Genomic DNA, 19690 nt, shown 5'->3' with positions numbered 1-19690 from the left:
CTATAAAATGAGGAATTTGATCTTGACATTTAAATTTCTTCCTTATTCTAATGATCCAATTCTATAACAAAGAATCTCGGCAAATCTGATATACCTCTGAGGTGTTTTTTTTTTAAACGACAACAAAAGGATTTGCTGCCAGCATTCTCATTTAGTTTTTTGCATTTTGAATTCCAATATTCACAAAAGGCAGTTTGCTAAGAATAGCAACATATGTATAATTTTCTAATAATGTTAGGGCTAATTAATTTTTCTCCATCCCCCAAAATATCCTGATCAATTTTAATAATAGTGCCAGCATTTTCTTGCGTTCCTTGTAATTTTCTAAAAACTTCATTTTGAGTTGATGAAAAGCTGATCTCTATTAGTCAAGTGTCTATAGCTAGCTATGCTATTATCAGTTCTTCTCAATTTAAATGTTTAGGATTTTATGGAACAAATCCAATGTTGCCAAGTATTCCGATCACTGTTTTAGAAAATCTCTCCCTTGTTCCCTGAGCCAAAAACAAAATACCATTCTTCAGCTGTTACATTATAGAGAGAGGAGGGGTACCTGGTTGGCTCAGTCTTCTCAGGGTTCATGAGACTGAGCCCAGGGTGGGCTCTGTGCTGATAAGAGGAAGCCTGCTTGGGATTCTCTGTCACCTGCCCCCTCTTTGCTTCTCCACCTCTTACACATCCTCTCTCCTTCTTTCTCTCTTTCTCGCAAAATAAATAAATAAACTTAAAAAAAGAGAGAGAGATGAGAAAATAGGCTCAGGTAGTAATATGACCAGGGCATAAAAATAGTAAATGGCTGAGCTTAGTTCTGAGCATTTTTTAAAGTGCCTTTGTGTTTTATTAGTATCTTATTAAGCAATTGGTACTTACGACCATGTGCTCCACCATCTGCTGTGCAGCTAAAAAGCTAATGTGCTCAGGACGAGGGCATGCACAGAACAGAATAGAATTTAGCACTTTTCATTAAAAAGTCTAAAATTTATTATTTACATTTGAACAGATCAGCTAACACAGGCACATATCATAAATCTAGTGAACAGCCTCAAAAGGCACAGTGGAAAATATCAGAGTAGATGAATGAATTCAGCAACTCTAAAAACAAAGTCTCTTCAAGATTCAGATCTTTATGCACTGCTATTCCAGTTTGGAGGCTAAAAGACTATCTATCTACTTTGTATCTGACTTATTTTCCTGTCAGACAGGAATTGGAATTTGAACTTTGCTCTCCAAAAGCCAAAGGCCAACTAATTTAGAAGGAGACTCTCAAAATCAATGATGGTTTCTTTTAGTTTCATTAACTTTGTCTAAAGTGATTAAAGGATTTGATTCCCAGGTAACTATGATCTTTATTGCTATTTTTACAAATCATATTAATTTCTGTACTTAGTTCTGATCACTTGTGGCATTCCTGAGGCAAGTCTGGATTCATGCAGCATTCCAATCCTGAGGGCCTTTTCAAGTTTCCAACAGAACCCTGTGCTGGTGAGTGATGATACCTTTATTGTAGGTGCCCCAAGGTGTGGAAGTTGTTTCCTGTGGCCTAGACTCAGCTCAACCCCTGCACTTGTTGAAACATCTGCAAATACTTTTTTTCATTTCAGAGGCATCTGACCACAGCTAGCCTCCCATCTGGATTGCTTCCTTTTTCCTGATTGCTCAAGTAAAGCATCAATGATCTGGGAAGGCACTGAGCAAGAGAGAAACTGGGAGAGTCTAGGGATTTGAATGGAGTGCTTGGAGGTCAGTTCTTAGGGGTTTTCTCTCATACTCGTTCATTAATTGATTCATTCAATCATCATCGATTGCAGGGTACTAGCAATGTAAATATCGACAAGTGGCAGTATCTGTTCTCAAACAGAAAACAATCTATGACATGCAACATTTATTATTGCAAGAGTGGGAATTACATTAATCGGTTTATAGCAATAAACTACATTTACCAGGTGTGCTCTGCGTGTAAAGTTCCACAATTGCTTTAATTCTTATCTTTGGTGGGTATAGGATTCATGGCATATTTTACTTAATCTCTTTGTTTCCCCAACTTGAAAACTGAAAAGCAATATTCTTGACTTCAATAAAATTCAAAGCAATATTCTCCAAAGGCTTTTGAAACAATAATCATTAATCAATTTAAGAAATACCCTAGGAATCTTTACTTGCTAAGTAAAATGATAAATTGTGCAGTATAAAGTAATCATATTCCTTCATACGTTACATTTGCTTTAGGCCTGTGTGTTAAGCCACAAATCTAACTGCTTAACTACTGTCAGAAAGAGAATATATTGTAAAAAGGTGTGAATGCAGTTGGGTCATTTTCGTGTTCTCGTATAATACTAATTCCAAGTTTTAAAATATATTTTTATTACGCCCACATTTGCACATTTTAATAAGTTACATTTAAACTTTTATCATCATCAAATCATATAAAGAACTAATTTACTCCGTCCTGGGAGTTGTTGAGCAACGATTATACCTTCAGAGCACCAAGAGATTTAAGGTGTACACGGGGCGTGGCCCATCCACCCAGGATTTCAAAATGACATGGTTCTTCAGGTCCTGTTGGGGCTCATCTATTTGCCCGTCTCCCCTGCAGGAGTTTGGACTAATCAGGTCACTACATCCTGACACTGCAGTCTCTACCACTCATTGTTTGCAACATGACGTAATGTCAACAGACCACAGAGAAGTTAGCAACGGCAAAAGGAAAACACTTTAATACCCAAAGCCATCCCTAGGGTTCAGCAGGACGTCTATCCTATATCAAATCACCTGGTATCAAATCCCACAAATGAGCTCTGCCAAAAGGTTGAGCCATGTGGTCCGACTGTATCATGTTCTTCAGCTGCAATGCAATACTGAGGCAACCTGTTGTGAGTTGACAGTTCTTCCAGTTTGCTAAAACTGAAAAGGCAGTTTTGTTGCTCTATCATTGCTTCCTTTTTGCTGCAGAACATTTCACACAGCATCATGCCTCAGCTAGTTTTCATTTATCTGATTATTATTTAAATATCTTACAAGCTGATAGGGGTTGTTGGTTCACTTCTTCAGCCTTGGCTTCTCCCCATCCCCCAATGTTCCCTGTCTTGCAGCTCAGAGCAGTGCTATTCAACATAACATGAAAATACATGTCAAGGGGCAGATGGGAACTAGCTGCCTGAGAACTCTGAAGAACCAAGAGAGCCACTGTGGCCCTACAATGCTATGATCAAATTAGAAAAAGAGGGGTGCCTGGGTGGCTCAGTCGGTTAAGCATCTGACTCTTGATTCCGGCTCAGGTCACAATCTCCTGGTTGTGAGATTGAGCCGCACATCGGGCTCCGCGCTGGGCATAGAGCCTGCTTAAGATTCTCTCTCTCTCTCTCTCTGCCCCTCCCCCACCCTCTCTTTCTAAAAAAAAAAAAAATGAAACAAAACAAAAGCTAGAGAAGGATACTCCTTCGTCAGGTGGATACGATACATGTCTTAGCAGGTAAAGGTAGGGGCTGGAATTCAATGCCTACCCACCTCCTCTGCAAGGCACCATCATACAGTCAACAAACTGCACAAGTGTGTGGTGCCTTGGCAAAAAGGGCATGGGTAAGCCTTCAAATGATGGCAGAGGGTATTAAGAAAGATGAGGGAACTTTGATATGCAGGATGATGGAAAATAGCAGTATTGTTTTGTATGGTTTTGACTTTTCCTTTCCCTCTCTAGAGATCTCTTGTAAAAGCTGAGACCAGGAACAAGTTTTACATTGACACAAAGATATGTGTCATGTATTACTATTTCTAAGGTGATCTGCATTTACCTAGAGATCGAAAACACTGAAATATTAGGTAATCCTTCAGTTTTGTCTGTTTACTGCTCTATCCCTAACCCCTAGCACCATGTCTGACATGCAGTAGGTCCCTTAATATGTTGAGTAAATCTCTAATCCAAGACAGTCAGTCATTGAGCAATAGGAAATTAAACCAAGAAGATCTCTCATCTTCAAGATTCTGCGGATCAAATTAGGAAGAGTCATCAAAAATTAGTTTTCTCCTAGGCACTTCACAGGCCAGAAGTCTCAGGTTTCGTATAAAAAACCATCGCCACAAATACAACTCAATGCATATTTAAAACTTTCCTTGCACATACTTGTTAACTGACAGGGAAACATCTATAAGCCAACTAGTTCATGTAAGGATGAAGCCTCCCACACTGTAGCTCAGTACTTGATGAACTAAGTACAAAGCAAAATTGGTGGCATAGTTGTATTCAAACATTATTTTATACTCTTGTAATTTTACATATGGGTTGTCATAACAGCAGTGTATCATTTATAATAACTGAATGTATCACCTTCCTCCAAAGATCTCAAAGCACCTTTTGTGAGTAAGGAACACTCCTCCCCACACCTCTGGTGAGGTACCTATGCTGTAAGCATTATTTCCATCATAGGAGGATCACGGATGAGTCATGAGGCAGAGGTAGGGCTACGATTACTCATGACACTTTAGTTCACAGCTCTATCAGAGAGTACTGCCTATATGTTCATTCATTCACTCATTTCTTCCTTCCTTGAAAATATTCATTTAATGCAGCTTCCTAAGCACTTAGGGTCAAGTCCCTACTTCCTCACTGAACTCACACTGTATAAACATTACAATCTTTAAAAAAAAATCTCATAACGGATGTTTAAATTCAGAGCCATTTTTCTACACATTGTGATTAATCCTAATCGTTTCATAGTGACATACCTACCATTGACTCACTAAGGAAATGACTGAAATACAAAAAAATTTAAAGATCTACTTCTCCACGTTATGGATGTCAATCACGTATCTATAACACAGGACTTAAAAAAAAAGTTTGCCTGGTACAGCTAAATAGTTGCGTTTTCTGTGTCTAATTAGAAGTTTCCATCGCGGACTATGGTCGAGTTGGTACAAGATGTTCAAAACCATGAAAAGATGAATGTAATGGCTTCCTTGTGTCATGGTCTGAATTTTTTTTTTTCAGTTCATTTATCCTTTTAAGTAATCGGTTTGTGCCCTCTCTAACCGAATTTGCAATTATTCCTCTTGCCAAACCATGCCTACAGACTTGACTCTATAAATTAAATTTTACGCACGCATTTGCAAGCCATGTGCACTGCCTGTTAAACAAAGTAATATAAACAAATTAAAGGCACATTTTAATGACGCTTGAGTTCCGTCTTGTAGTGGTTTTTAGACAGTTACCTACTGGGCACTTGTAAGACACCGATTCACAGAGGTTATTTTCAGCGTGCCAACAGGGCTGTTCGGAGTCCAGCACCCTAGACTGCGCAAGTTGCATTTCGCACGGTTTTCTTCACGGTCTCCCCACCCCCTTGCCGCCTCCGGGAATAGTTCTGACGCTTCCCGCGCCACCGCCTGGAGGGGGCTGATTCACCCCCAGCTCCCTCTGCCGGAGCCGACGCGAGGGGCGGCCGCAGCCACGGCCACCAGGGCAGAGCCGCGTCTGGGCCCGGCAGCGGCTGCGTGACAGGCTGCACTCGCCAGCCCCGACGCTGTGGTAATGCAAACTGATCTCATCGCCGGTCGTCACGACACGCGCTTCCTCGCTTGCACGCGGCGTAGCGTGAGAGGCCCCGGGGGCAGCCGGCTTGCTCACCCCTGAATCTTCAGGGAGACGCGCCCCGGCGGCCCCTTCGAGGCCCGTGATGCAGGAAGTCCCTACTACTTCTAGTAACGCCACCATTCTCTTTCCAGAAAATGGTCCCCGGACGTCCACAAATAACTTAACCTCCCAAGCGTTGGCCTTCGCCCTTTTAGGCCTCAGCGGGCCCTGCCCCTCACCGCCCCCTGAGGCACAGCTGCCACCCACTGGAGTTCTGGAGTAGGCGCCAGGTCGCCGGGGTCAGTCGCCCGGCAACGCAGCTCGCCTCCCGCGCGCCCCGGGCGTCAGCGCGCGCCGGGTTCCCGGCAGTGGGGGCGCCGTGGGGGCCCCTTCTCGGGTCTCCCTGCCCTGGGCGGGCCGCCCGACTCCTTTCTGCGCAATATGGGCAGGGCGGGAGCCACACCCCCCCCCCCCACCCCCATGCCGCTGTGACCCGAGACCCCCCACCACGGAGCCGCCAAGCTTGGAAGGCGCCGAGCAGGCGCCACTCCTGCTAAGGAAACCGAGAGGGGTCTGCGGGGCGAGACCGATTCCTCGCCGGCGTTGCTCTTCTTCCCTCCGCCGCCTGAGGTGTTTGCTTTCCAGCAGCGGAGATGGAAACTTTCTGGCTTTAAGTTGAGGGCATCACCCTCTCGGGCTAAAGTTGGCGGAGGGCGCGGTGTGCCGAGAGCCAGGCGGAATCAGGGATTCCTTGCCGGATTACTCGGCCGGGTCGGCACGCAAGGACTCGATGCCCGCCAGGAAGCCCTGAGCGAGCACGGAAGCGCCGAGAGCAGGCGGCGGGGGCGGGGCCGCCGCCGCCGGGGTTGCGTGACCTGCCGGCTGGCGGCCGCACGCACTTCGTGCCGGTGGCTGCCCTCTGCAGCCTGGCCGGTCGCCGCCGCCGCGGGGCGGGAGACGCAGGTGCCGGAGGGCGGCGCCGGGTTTCCACTTTTACAACCCCAGCCGGGAGTGGAGTCACGCTATATTTCTGGGGAAGGGAGTGAGTTCACCGGGGAGGACACGCGTCTCCTTGTTATCAGAACGTCGGTAACATTCGGTAATAAAACCCGCTCACACAGGATGTTATTAGACAAACTGGGAACCAGAGCTGCTTAATCAATAAGCAATCACGCCGAGGAAACTTTACAAAGAAAACTTTAAGAGGCAGGGCGCACAGGTGCGGTCCGTGTGACATGCTTACACAGAAAGGAACAAAGCAAGGATGGCGGCTTTAGGAGGCAATTTTGTCCACTCTGCACAAAAATGAAATAACATAGTCGGGATTCTGTGCACGCTGTCATTCCTCCCTAAAAGTGTTCTTTCCAGCGTTTTGTTTTTTTTTTTTTTTTTAAATCAGAAGTACCTGATTTCCCTGGCAGACTGACTGGAGAGACCTCTTGTGTACGGGGACTCAAGAGTCCCAAGAGCATTTAAAAATGAAAAGAAAAGGTTACAGACATAATAAGACGCCTTGTCAAGATCATGTAATCAAAAGTGTTTTTTGCTCAGATATCTATTTATTGTTACTTGTATGTTTGTAGATTTCCAGATAAATCAAGTTTGGAGGGCAAATCAAACCTATTAACACCAAAACATTTTAACACACAAAACCATTCCCCTGGACTAAAAGTTTTTCAAATTCAACATTAGCTTATTTGCTATTAATTAAACTTTAATTTGGTGGATCTAAGCTCTCATTTATTTCCCTATTACTATTACCCTTAGACCTAAGGTGCCTAGTTACACACACACACACACACACACACACACACACACACATTTATTTTTGTTATACAGGTAACATACTATTATTGAAGAAGGGATTCTGCTGGGTTAGGATACCTACCATAAAGTCCTAGGAAGTATTTTTCAAAATACACATATTTACCTCCCTACTTCTCTCTTACTCAGAGAGAGCAAAAGTCACTGTTTAGTTTTAGAATGTTTTCCCAGCTAATTCTTAAGTGTATGTGGGGATGTTTATTTTGTATGCCCAGTACTCATCTGCTACAGAACTGCCCCTCTACTCTTCTAGGCCTATAATTAGAAAGGGAGGTTCATCATGTGTGGCTTTGCCTACATGATCCTCACAACTGGTCAGGAAGCATGTACCTGATACCTCCTAGCTTCAGCAGTTTGATCAAGGGATTGTTGTATAACTTAAGGTGTGCCAGAGTCACTTCCTGGCATTTTTCTAACTGGAGGTCGGGAACAGAAACCTCCTCTTTTCCTCTTGGTGACAAAACCAGACTGTCGGCCATGTGCAGAGACTGAAAGAGAATGGACCAACCATCATTAAGTGGTAGATTTAAAGGGCTGAGACTCCATGACTTTTTATACTTCAAGAGTTCATATCTGAAATTCTCAAAGCAGGCTTATTTCCTGCTTTCTTGAAGCTTGGTTATTCAGCTCTTCTGTTGATTCTGTGAAGTGCTCTGGTATCCTAAAATATATATTTGTAGACATAAATAACAAAATGTATATTTAGAATGCTATTTGGAATACTTTTTTGGGGGATTTATAATATTATTTTTAACTTGCTTGGGACATTAATCACCAAAGAACTATATCATCATTTCTAACAGGTGCACAATCTTGATATTTGATATATCTATCTATTTCATGTTTTGGCTTTTCGAACTTTTAAACATTATTTATAAAGGAGACTGTCATGAACACTAAATATATGTACTAATAAGAAATAAGCCTCCCAAAAGCTTCTAGCAGGCTTCTCTTGGGGCCTGTTTGATCAGAATTGGGTCATAGGCCCATTTTTGATTTAAACCACTGGTTAAGGGGAAGGGGCTAGCAGAATTGACCTAATCTGAGCTGATTCCTGGAGTTGGGCTGATTCACTTGTGCTTGAGGGGAGGGGAAGGGGAGGGTGAAGAGGTTTGGATTGTTGAACAAAAGGAAGAAGGGGGCTCAAATGTTTACTACAATAGTTTTGAATATTTCAGGGTGTTTACAACATAATAAATGTATTACCCTAAAATTTTTGACCCTAAAAGCAATGTTTAAGAATGCTGTTGCTCTAAACCCTTGCAAACCAGGCTACTATAAGTGTTTTAATCTTTTTCTTCTGTTTTATGGGTTTGGTAATATTATTTGATTTATTTTTTATCAATAATTCATAAGAAAATATCTTTAAGATGATTCACAACTCCTTATTTAATAGAATCAAATCATTCTGTTAATAGAGATATAATGAAATGACAAGAAAGTTGCTATAATTTGATTCATATAAATTCCACTGCTACCTAAAATTATAGGTACCAAAACATGAATTTCATCTTTACAAAGGTAGAATGAAATCACTTCTGCCAATCACTTATCAAAACACATATGAATTAGACTCTCAGATGCTTCATTAGACTCCTATGGAAATCTCAGAAATGAGCTATAATTTCATTAAACAAGCAAATTCTACAAAAGCTGTTTTTTAAATATATAAGGCAGTTCTCAATTTTCAGTCTTTGAGTTCATTAACATTTATTATAGGCTGTGTATTGGACGCTAAGAGTTTAAAGAACTATCAGTGCCATATATTTGAGTATCAAATTCATTACAAGAGTTTTAAGTCAGTGCCATGAGAGCTTTATTCTTTTTGTTTTTAAATATGTTCATGAGAGTAAACGTATCCTTGAGATGTAATGTACAGCATAGTGACTGTATCGTATATTTGAAAAGTTGCTAAGAAGATAGATCCTAAAAGCTATCATCACAAGAAAAAAATTTGTAATTATGTGTGGTGATGAATGTTAACTAGGCTTACTGTAGTGATTATTTCACAATATATATAAATATTGACTCATTATGTTGTATACCTGGAAATAATATAATGTGATATATCAATTATGTCTCAAAAAGAAATATATTCATGTAACAAATATTAAACTATATTTGGCAAACAGTACATTTTTGGCTAAAACTCTTATCAGTAGTGAACAGACCACAAGAGAGTACATTTATAATCATTAAAGGTTTCACTGTAGTGTCTGACTTACTTTTAATATTTGAGAGTTGACATTTATCACTTAAAGGCCTGATGTCTCATTGGGAATTTTGCTCAACAATTACATTCTTAGGGCTAAAAAGAATTCAGTATAGAACTTACTATTGCACAGATCACAACACATTTGAACTCCTAGAGAGAGATGCTAAACAGTGTGACATTCATTTTATTACATACTTAAAGTTTATACTACGCATGGGATGGATTCAAAAATATACAGAGCAAAACCCCACAAATAGTATTTTGTGGCCAAAGCCACCTTTAGATTGGTTATTTGGAATTCAAAATATACAAAGTAGGGGAGTGTGGGTGGCTTGGTCGGTTAAGCTTCTGCCTCTTGTCATGGCTCAGGTCATGGGCCTGCTTGGGATTCTCTCCCTCTCTCTCTCTTCCCCTCCCCCAACTTGTGCTCTCTCCCTGCCTCTTTCTCTCTCTTTCTCAACATAAATAAAAATAAAACATTAAAAAAAACAAAACAAAAAATCCAAAATATACAAAGTAGCTTTACAAAGGAGTCTACAACTTTAAATGTTGATTAGCAGTTAAAAAAACAGTATTATGAAAAAAATCTAATCCACATCTTGGTGAGAATAAAATGTGTTGGGGTGAGTAAAACAAAGCAAATCGTCACTTGTAGCTGACCACTTTTTTGAAAACTGGAAGCTGTAACAGAAAAGTTTGGAAAATGGTAAGTCTAAAACAAAGTTAAGTTTCCAGAATTCAATGCTTTTTGAGTATTTACGTATGTTACTAATCTACAGTAGGCCGATGCCTTTTGGTCACTGACCGGCTGGCAGAGTCAACTGACATAATACATGAGGCCCAGGTGCTTCTGCTTATACTTTCAGTCCAAGTACACTTCAGTGCTCATGTGTTGTTGGGCCATGCCCTTGGCCACTTCCATCATTTGGGTAAAAGTAAACAATAAGTACGATCTGACCGAGTTATGTTTGGAAGCGTTCTCAATAAATGAGATATTGTGTATGCAGTGTTTGGCAAACAGAAAGAGCCCAATAAATGTTAGCTTTTTAAAAATTCTGTAGTTGAATGGGATAGAACTCAGAAATAGCAGCGAAGGCCGTGGTTGCTTCCAACCTGGGAGGCCTGTCTGCAACCATTTTATTCAAACTTTTGAGGGAATAGTGTGGTACTATGTTCTGGTTCACAGGATAAAAATAAAGTTGGGCTACGTATAATTTTGCCATGCTCCCTTGGTACAGTTCTGAACTCACTTTGAAATTAGCAATTTTGGGTAGACTTCCTGATATTTTGATCAGACTTGCCAACAAAGTACGCATTTTTCCACATGCCTCTTATGGGGGGAGGTGGAAGGGAAGGGGAAGGGGAAGGGAAATAATATTACTTACCAAAATGAATGGGATGAGTGACAATGCCCTGCTGGATCAATATCTTAGGTAAATTCATAACAGAAACAAAAGCACAGACACTGTGTTCTCATAAATGTTAATACTACAACACAAAGGTCTGCAGACATTGTGGAAAGCCCTCATTTAGTCACTTTACAGAGGTTGTTCTCCCAAAACTAGGGACTATACTTTTTCTTTCAGGGGTCATTGACCCACAGGGGAAAAAGAATAATAAAAGGTCACAGAGGAGGTGAAAAGGAACTTAATTTGGTTACCACCAGATTACTTTTAAAAGTCACAGTAAAAAGTGAAACTTAGCTGATTTAAAATTTAATAACAAGGGGCACCTGGGTGGCTCAGTCAGTTGAGCATGATCAGACTCTTGATTTTGGCTCAGGTCATGATCCCAGGGTGGTGGGATTGAGCCCTGTGTTGGGCTCCTCACTGAGCATGGAGCCTGCTTGGGATTCATATTCTCTCTCTCTCTCTCTCTCTCTCTCTCTCTCTCTCTCTCTCCTCTCTCTCTCTCCCTCTGCCCCTCTCCCATGCTTTCTCTTTCTCTAAAGGAAAAAAAATTAAATTTAATAACTGAATAACACAAAACTTTATTCAATATGGCCAATGATGGGAACATTTTAAATTCTATATAAGTTCCGGTATGGCCAATAATGGGGTGAGTTAGAGTAGTGGAAAAACAAAAAAGACAAGGAAAGAGCCGAGAGAGGGAGGGAGAGAAGGAGAGATTGAGATCATGAAAAGCCAAGAATAAACACACAAGAACCCGGGGAGAAGGTTTATAGGATTACTTTTTTAAAAAATCTATTTCATAACACCCTGTCACAACTCTTCATCTGTGCTGTGGTCCTCAGGAATAACACCTTTCACTGCTACTTTTTAACAAAAGCTATTCCTCGCAATCTATCAATGCTCTTTATCCTTGAAATTCTTACTGGGCCTGCAACTGTTCAGTAGAATTTTCTCTGATGAGGAGAATGTTCTATATATGGGCTGTGTGATGCCGTGGCAACATGTGACTACTGAGAACTTCAAATGTGGCTAGCGCAATAAAGGAATGGAATTTTTTATTTTGTTTTAACATAAATGTCTAAGGGACATTTATGGTGTGGACATTTATGGTGGAAGGAAAATTGGTCTCAAGGCCAATGTAGAAATGACTAAGGACAGATGAAATTAACTCAGAATGAATTAACAGCCTTTCTGCGGTATTTTCCCCTATCCTTGAAGTGTTTCCTTTCCTTATATACACTAAATAATAAATATTAATGCTAATAATACTAGCCAAACTAGACTAAGAATCATCTTGCTTTAGATGTGCAATTTCTGTTCCAGATAAAGCACTCAGTTGATCGAGATGAACTGCTTTTTTGTGTGTGTGACCTATGTCTAAACTCCCCATTGTTAAGAACAGTCCTATTTTCATTGTCCCTCAAAGAAACATACTGAACGTGAATAATTGTGAAAGTTCTTTATGCTTCTCATAAGCATGCTGTCCCTGACCACTTCATTGGCTCCCCTCTCCTAATCCTCTCTTCAATCCTCTAATTATCGTTTATCTTTCTCAGATGAAGAAAAATGCTCTTTGAGGGGTGGAAACTGAAAGTCGTTGGCAGGCGGGCAAAATATCAGCTAGGGTACAGGTACAGGGTACATCTATCTCCAAGACTTTCAGTGCTTTGAGGACAAGGCTTTTAGGAGTGGTCAGTACTTCGTCCTGTCATTTTCATTAACAAACAGCTATCATCAGCAGTTTGACTACTGTTTCAGCACTGCTCTGCATCATTCGATCACCTCTAAATCTATAGGTTTTAATTAATTTTCTTTGTACTTCATTCAATGGTAACAAGTTTCTTTTCCTGCTGGTAAGCCATTGATAGTTTTTCGTATAAGAGCTGCATTTTCTTTTCTTTTTTTAATGTTTATTTATTTTGAGAGAGAGACAGAACATGCACAAGCAGGGGAGGGGCAAGGAGAAAGGGAGGGGGGGGAGGGAAAGAGAGAGAGAGAGAGAGAGAGAGAGAGAGAGAGAGAGAGAGAGAGAGAGAGAGAATCTCAAGGAGGCTCCACTCTCAGCACAAAGCCCCAGGTGGGGCTTGATCCCATGACGGTGATATCATGACCTGAGCCCAAATGAAGAGTTGACGCTTAACCGACTGAGCCACCCAGTCGCCCCAGAGCTGCATTTTTGACTTCATGTATTCAGGAGAGATTGGGGTTATTAATGAGTCACTTGAAAATCATACCAATAGCTGCCCCTACCTGGGTTAGTTACAGAGCATCACCCCATTCTGGTATGCAGTGCTCATCTCTTAGTAGTATGTCAGTAAATACTTGCTTTATGAAGGAAGGAAAGTAAGTCACTTGCAAACGTGACCAGCCTTCTATAAATTAACAACTTGTGAGTAGGCGGTCTCAAGATACCTTCTGAACTAAGCCCTTACATCTTGACTACTTAGGGGCTAGAATGAAAATTTTAACGCCTTCTCAATTGCCTTCGCTGCAATGCCCAGCGCTTCCCTTTACACCCATGACCTCTACAGGCTTCTCTTCTTTCCGCTCAAGAACAATGATTGCCCACTGCTGTCTCCGCCACACGGGCTCTAGAGCCTGGGGTCAGAGGTACACGGACTTGGGCCTCCACCGCAGGCAGTGTCTCTCTCTCTAATCCAGTCTTGGGGCTAGGGACATCTCCCTCCTTCCCAGCAGTCTCTACCGCGACTCCAGCCCGCCCTCCTCTGCCTTGCCCTTTGCGACCCTCCCTTCTCTCACACAGCGCTCAGCATAAAACAAGCCTTTCCCTCTCAATCCCACCGCCAGCTTTCCCGCTTCCGCCCAGCGCGTGTGGCCCGGGGCGGGGCAAGGGAGGCCCCTCGAGTTGGCGAGGGGCGTGGGCCGTGACGTCACCGCGCCCTGACGTCGGGCAGACGTGTAGCACGGTCTCCCGGGAGACCGGGAAAGCCGTTCGCACTTGGAGTCGAGGTCTAGGTGAGAGACAATGAATGACTTCCTTGAGTCCCCCGCCTACCCAGCCCCCCGGGACGCAGTTCCGGAGCGGAGGCGTGCTGGCACCGGGGGAGAGGGCAGGAAAGCTGAGTCGAGGCGTCGCGGCGAGGGGCTGGGGCTTCCGAGCGTCCCCTCCGCCCCTCTCTGCGGCCCCGGCACGGCTTCCGCCAGCCCGCCAGTCCTCTACTCTCCCTGAGAGCGCCGCTCAGCCTCACCCCCACACCCTCCTCCTCCTCTTCCTGCCACAGCAGGTCCCGAGGGACCGGGGTTAGGAAGGGACGGGTTTCAAAACCCTTCCAAGCAGTTTTGGCTGGCCTTGCAGTTGGTTTCTATTCGGAAAATCCCGCCTCTTCAGGAATGTCTTAGAGCGTGAACTCCGTTTCACCTGACGCTGATCTGCTCATTTGCGGGTGATTCACGCCAGGGGAATAGTTCTTTACGGAAGGGCCTGAAAGCTGGACGTGAGTTAATGGCCCAACGTGACACTGCTGTGAGGGAAGGGAATCGGAAGTGAACAGTCAAGGACGTTTCTGTATTTTCGACATCTTTTTCACGATCCTGTTAAGAGAGCAGGTTCACAAATACTTACGTGGCTGCTGCCAGTTTCACCGCACTTCTCGCTGAAGGGCAGTCTACATGTATGTAATGTGAAAGAATAAAAGAAACTAGTTTGATAAAACATACAAAATAATGTAAGAGTAAAGTAAAAAAATTACAAATTTTTCCACCTACGTGTTGCCGTGGGTGAACGACTTTTTTCTTTCCTTTTCTTGAGAAATTCCGTAAATTTGTGAATGCCTCTATTCCTTTAATACGTGTGCAAATCTTTTTAAAGACCCGGAATGTTTTTCTTGAGAACGTGGGAACCATCTCTTTAAAATGTAAACATCAAGGAAGACGGCGTCCCTATTTCCTTATCACCTTTGGGAGTTTCTCCCTCGACTCCTTCCTTTAGAAACCACGGATTCTATCACAGGGATTTGTAGTCCTTAGAACAATCGCAATTAACCAGTGCAGATAGCTACTTCAATCACTAGGTGAATTGGAAACGAACTATGAAAGTGTATAGCCCACTGTGTTGAGGACGAGTTACCTTTTCTCTTGAGACCGTATATGTAATGGATTGTATCTACATGGCTGTATAAAAAAAAAAAAGTGAGCTTTCTGTCTTTGTAGTCTCGTTAGCAGATTGGCTCTGATGTGCATCACAGTCTAGTTAAATGCTTACTCAATAAAATTGTTTTCTTTCTGCATTGTAGAGAGATTTTCTGGGTTGGCAGTATTTTCTTGAATCAGAACCTGCCAAATTTTCCTACTTGCTATATAAGAAGGACCCAAAGTTGGAATACCTTTACAGATAAAGAAGGTACTAAACAAATATGTTCCACTGGTCCTTTGTTTATGCTGTCAGTAGATCCATGCTCTCAAATAATTTTATGGGTGGAATTTAAAAAGGAGATTTAGTTGGCAATTTTAGGAAAAATTGTACTCCCAGTAGAGTTTAATTAAGATAATGCCATCTTATTTACTGATGGTAAGTCCATTGTAAAATGGCAGAAGAGAGAATAATGAGCCTTCTGTGAATAACGAGCTCTTGCCATATCACAGTCTGCCAAACGTCAGATTATTATGTACTTGGCTGTGTGGGCCTATGTTAGCTATGGCAGTTAACTTTACCCCCATAGTTAACTCTAGTTAACTTTACCAAACATACATATTATGTTTATATGGGAAGACAGCTCATTGGTTATTTGTTCTAAACAGCAGCTCATTAAAACAACAGGCTTTGTGCTAACACAAGGGGATGGGGAATTTCCTTTCCACCAATGGTTGCACGACTTAAAAAAAAAAAAACAAAAACAAACTGCCGCTCCAGGAACTTTTGTTAACTACAATTTCCCTGACACCTCGCTGTGCCTGGGTTGCTGTCTCTGATAGAGTACTGTGCCTCTTTAGTCTATCTTTGTGTCAAAATCCTGCTCTGATCAAAAGCAAACAGCTTCAGGAAGCCTTCCCTAATTCACCACTCCCACCAGAAAGATAAGACATCTTTCTTTGCTGAACTCCTCGGTTGTTCCTAGTCTACCACTCCCAGCCCTCAGACTTTCTTCATTGCTATGGAATTGTGCCTGTATCATCTCTGCTGCCTCCTTTCTGCCCCTCAAGTCCTTAGATGAATATATAAGCATCTCTCATGAAACTGGACTGTGTATTCTTTCTCCATATTTGGGAAAGATAAAAAAACAAACAAACAAACAAACAAAAAAACAAACCAGGGGCGCCTGGGTGGCTCAGTTGGTTTCTGACTCTTGATTTCAGCTCAGGTCATGATCTCCTGGTTCTTGAGTTCGAGCCCCGCATCAGGCTCCACACTGACCGTGCGAAGCCTACTTGGGATTTTCTCTCCCTCCCTCTCTCTCTGCCCCTTCCCTGTTCTCATACTCACTCTCTCTCTCCCTCAAAATAAATAAATAAACTTAAAAAAAAAAAGAACCAAAAGTGCTCCCTCCATTCATCTTGTGTGGTTTTATGAAAGTAGTAATAGGATTTTATGTTGAATTGTTATATTAGAAATGAACATTTATTTAGGTAAAATATCTGCATAAAATTATATAAATGTTCATCTTGAGTAAAATTAGCATGTCTCATGGTTTCATGGCTTTTCAGTGTCTGCATATCATATTTAATCTGATAACTCTAAATATTTTTTGTACTTCATCCTTTAAACCAGCATTCATGTCACAATTGTTTTTATCTGCTGAACTAAAATACTATATTTAGATATTTTTCTTTTCTTTTTTTTTTAACGTTTTATTTATTTTTGAGATAGGGAGAGACAGAGCACAAACAGGGGAGGGTCAGAGAGAGGGAGACACAGAATCCAAAACAGGCTCCAGGCTCTGAGCAGTCAGCACAGAGCCCGACACGGGGCTCGAACTCACGGACCGCGAGATCATGATCTGAGACCAAGTCGGCTGCTTAACTGACTGAGCCACCCAGGCGCCCCTAGATATTTTTCTATTAGCTTTTTGGAAAAAACCCTTTAAAAAAAAGAAAACAAATAAATGAATCTGTTTAAAATTTTAAGTGACATTTAGGGGTGCCTGGGAGGCTCAGTCGGTTAAGTGTCCAACTTCAGCTCAGGTCATGATCTCGCGGTTGGTGAGTTCAAACCCGGCGTCAGGCTCTGGGGCTGACAACTTGGAGCCTGCTTTGAATTCTGTGTCTCCTTTCTCTGCCCCTCCTACACTCACACTCTGTCTCTCTCAAAAATAAATGAACATTAACAACAATTAAAAAAAAATTAACATTTATTCTGTATTTGCAAAACAAATAATTAGTAATAAACCACCATAGAAATTACAATTAGACTATAAAGTTCTAAAGGAAGAAAATATTTCTGACTTAGTCATCTGTTATCTTTCCTGTTCTATTGGCGTAATAGCTAATTGAAAAGGTCCAGTTGTACCTTTTAATACTGAATTGATGAAATAACTGTTAAAAGTTATCACCATTTATCTCTGATTACTCCAAGAATTTATAGCTTTTAATTTGAATTTTATTCATAATTTCAATTCTGACCATTGCCATCAATGTTTTTAGATTATTTTACTTCAGAACTCCCTCTGCATATTTTGAGAAATTATGGATCGTCACATCCCCATGCACGCGTTACCTGAAGAAATCCAAAAGGTATGGTATTGTGTTATTACAGCATAACATTGAGAGCATTTTAAGGTAGATAGTAATATCTCCCCCTCTCTCTGCCCCTCCCCTGCTCATGCTCTGTCTCTGTCTCAAAAATAAATAAAAAACATTTAAAAAATTTATATATAAAAAAGGTAGATATTAACAAAACCTGGGGGAGTGATTTCAGAGGTTTTATATTTATTTTGGCCAGGGGATCTGCAATTAATTCATGGAGTGTAAGGGGAACAATCATAATGGCCAGATTGTAGAATTCAATTCAGTGCAAAGAATGTTTGACCTGTGAAGGAAGACATCTATAATTTCAGCACAGTATTTGACCAGCTGTTTGTGGAGCTCTTGTGAAAAGAGGGCCTCAGGAATGTCCAAATACTATAGTTAGATATATATTTTTTTGGCAGCTTTTCAGAAAAAAAAACTTGCTTGAAAAATGGAAATAAATGGGTCTGTTTAAAATTTTAAACGATCCCCCTATTTGCAAAAACAAATAATTAGTAGCAAATAATTAGTAGTAAAACATTATAGCAGCTACAGTTTGTAACATTTTGTGATAATGCTAAATTTTTGTGTCTCTCTCCATATAAGGGGCTGTTTCAATTTCACCTCAATTCTTCCCACTTATCATGTACCAGGCACTGTTTTAAACCCTTTCATGTATATCAACTCATTGAATCCAGTTAAAAATTTTTCAGTTTCTATCCTGCTCTCCTCCCTGTGAGTTCATATCTGTCCTCAGGCAGAAGCACTTATCCTGTATTTAGTTTGGCAATGCATACATTGTTAACAGTATAATGTTTAAAACGTCTCTTTGAAACTGATTGACAGATTGTGAATTAAAACCTCAAACATTAACTATCATTAATCATTGAGGGTTTTCAGTAAATCTACAGTCAACTCTTAATTAACCACCAATCCGTTACTTTTTAATTAAAAATTGTAGTCATCCCTCAGATATGCTTTTATCCTTTGTGCATGTTGCTTTGGGCTGCCTGTTAGCATTAATCATGCCATTGATTTAACTTAATGCTTAATGTTACTGCATGTCCTTCAGATTTATGTAAAATGCAACCTAGCAGGCACTGGAAAGGAAAAGCCCAGAAAAAGACCTTTTAAACCATTGCATTTAATTTGCTTCGCCTTTTAAATTGGACGTAAGAGATAGTAAGCACAGAGAGAGCTTAACTATGCTATGCTTATCTGAGAAACGGTGCTTATATGTGTTTGAAGACATGGAATATCCTTCCTCTCTCCCTCAACTGAGTTCCTTGCAAATACTAAGCTGGTATGGTAGAGATTAAAAGACACAAAACAAAACAGTCTGGAAGAAACAATATCCATACTGCAGATCCCAAGGAAGAGGATATATAATGACACGAAAAAATAACTCTAAAAAACAGGGGCGCCTGGGTGGCTCAGTTGGTTGAGCGTCCGACTTCGGCTCAGGTCATGATCTCACGGTCTGTGAGTTTGAGCGCCGCATCGGGCTCTGTGCTGACAGCTCAGAGCCTGGAGCCTCTTTCAGATTCTGTGTCTCCCTCTCTCTCTACCCCTCCCCTGCTCACATTCTGTCTGTCTGTCTGTCTCTCAAAAATAAACATTAAAAAAATTAAAAAAATAACTGTAAAAAACAGTATATGATTTAAATATCATATAAGGTAGTATCTTCTTTGATATGGACAGCTAGGGGAGGATGGTCAATGGAGGAGCTTTATGTGGGTGACAGAATTGGGATTGGCCCTTGAAAGCTGAGTATTTCTATATACAGATGGGGAATAGGGCATCCTAGGCCAACGTAACAGAAACTTACTGGTGAAAAAAAGCTGGCCAAGTTAGGTATGTATTTATTTTGACAAGATTTTTATGAGAATTGTAAAATGCCTTTTTCTCATGTTTAAGGTGCTATATAAGTAAATCGTTTAAAAATGATAAAAACCAAACCTTTCACGAATCTACAGTTCTATTCTCAAGGCAGGA

At 41.3% G+C, this 19690-nt stretch overlaps 1 protein-coding gene across 3 annotated transcripts in view; it reads left to right on the top strand.

Annotated features, from left to right (window-relative positions):
- Positions 1 to 13848: 13848 nt before the first annotated feature.
- LEKR1 (leucine, glutamate and lysine rich 1) overlaps positions 13849 to 19690 on the top strand; it is a 216828-nt gene continuing 210986 nt past the window's right edge. For 2 of the 3 annotated variants that reach the window (XM_027061551.2, XM_027061550.2), the window contains exons 1-3: positions 13850 to 13990; positions 15268 to 15374; positions 17612 to 17701. In XM_027061551.2, coding sequence (XP_026917352.1) covers positions 17654 to 17701 — 48 coding nt within the window. In that variant the 5' untranslated portion in view covers positions 13850 to 13990; positions 15268 to 15374; positions 17612 to 17653. Of the gene's footprint in view, positions 13991 to 15267; positions 15375 to 17611; positions 17702 to 19690 lie in introns of all 3 variants that reach the window. The other variant, XR_008297893.1, reaches the window with a different exon arrangement.

This window comes from Acinonyx jubatus, chromosome C2, assembly GCF_027475565.1.
Source record: "Acinonyx jubatus isolate Ajub_Pintada_27869175 chromosome C2, VMU_Ajub_asm_v1.0, whole genome shotgun sequence".
Lineage (NCBI taxonomy): Eukaryota > Metazoa > Chordata > Mammalia > Carnivora > Felidae > Acinonyx > Acinonyx jubatus.
The sequence above is the reverse complement of the archived record's forward strand: the minus strand, read 5'-3'. Positions and strand labels throughout refer to the sequence as shown.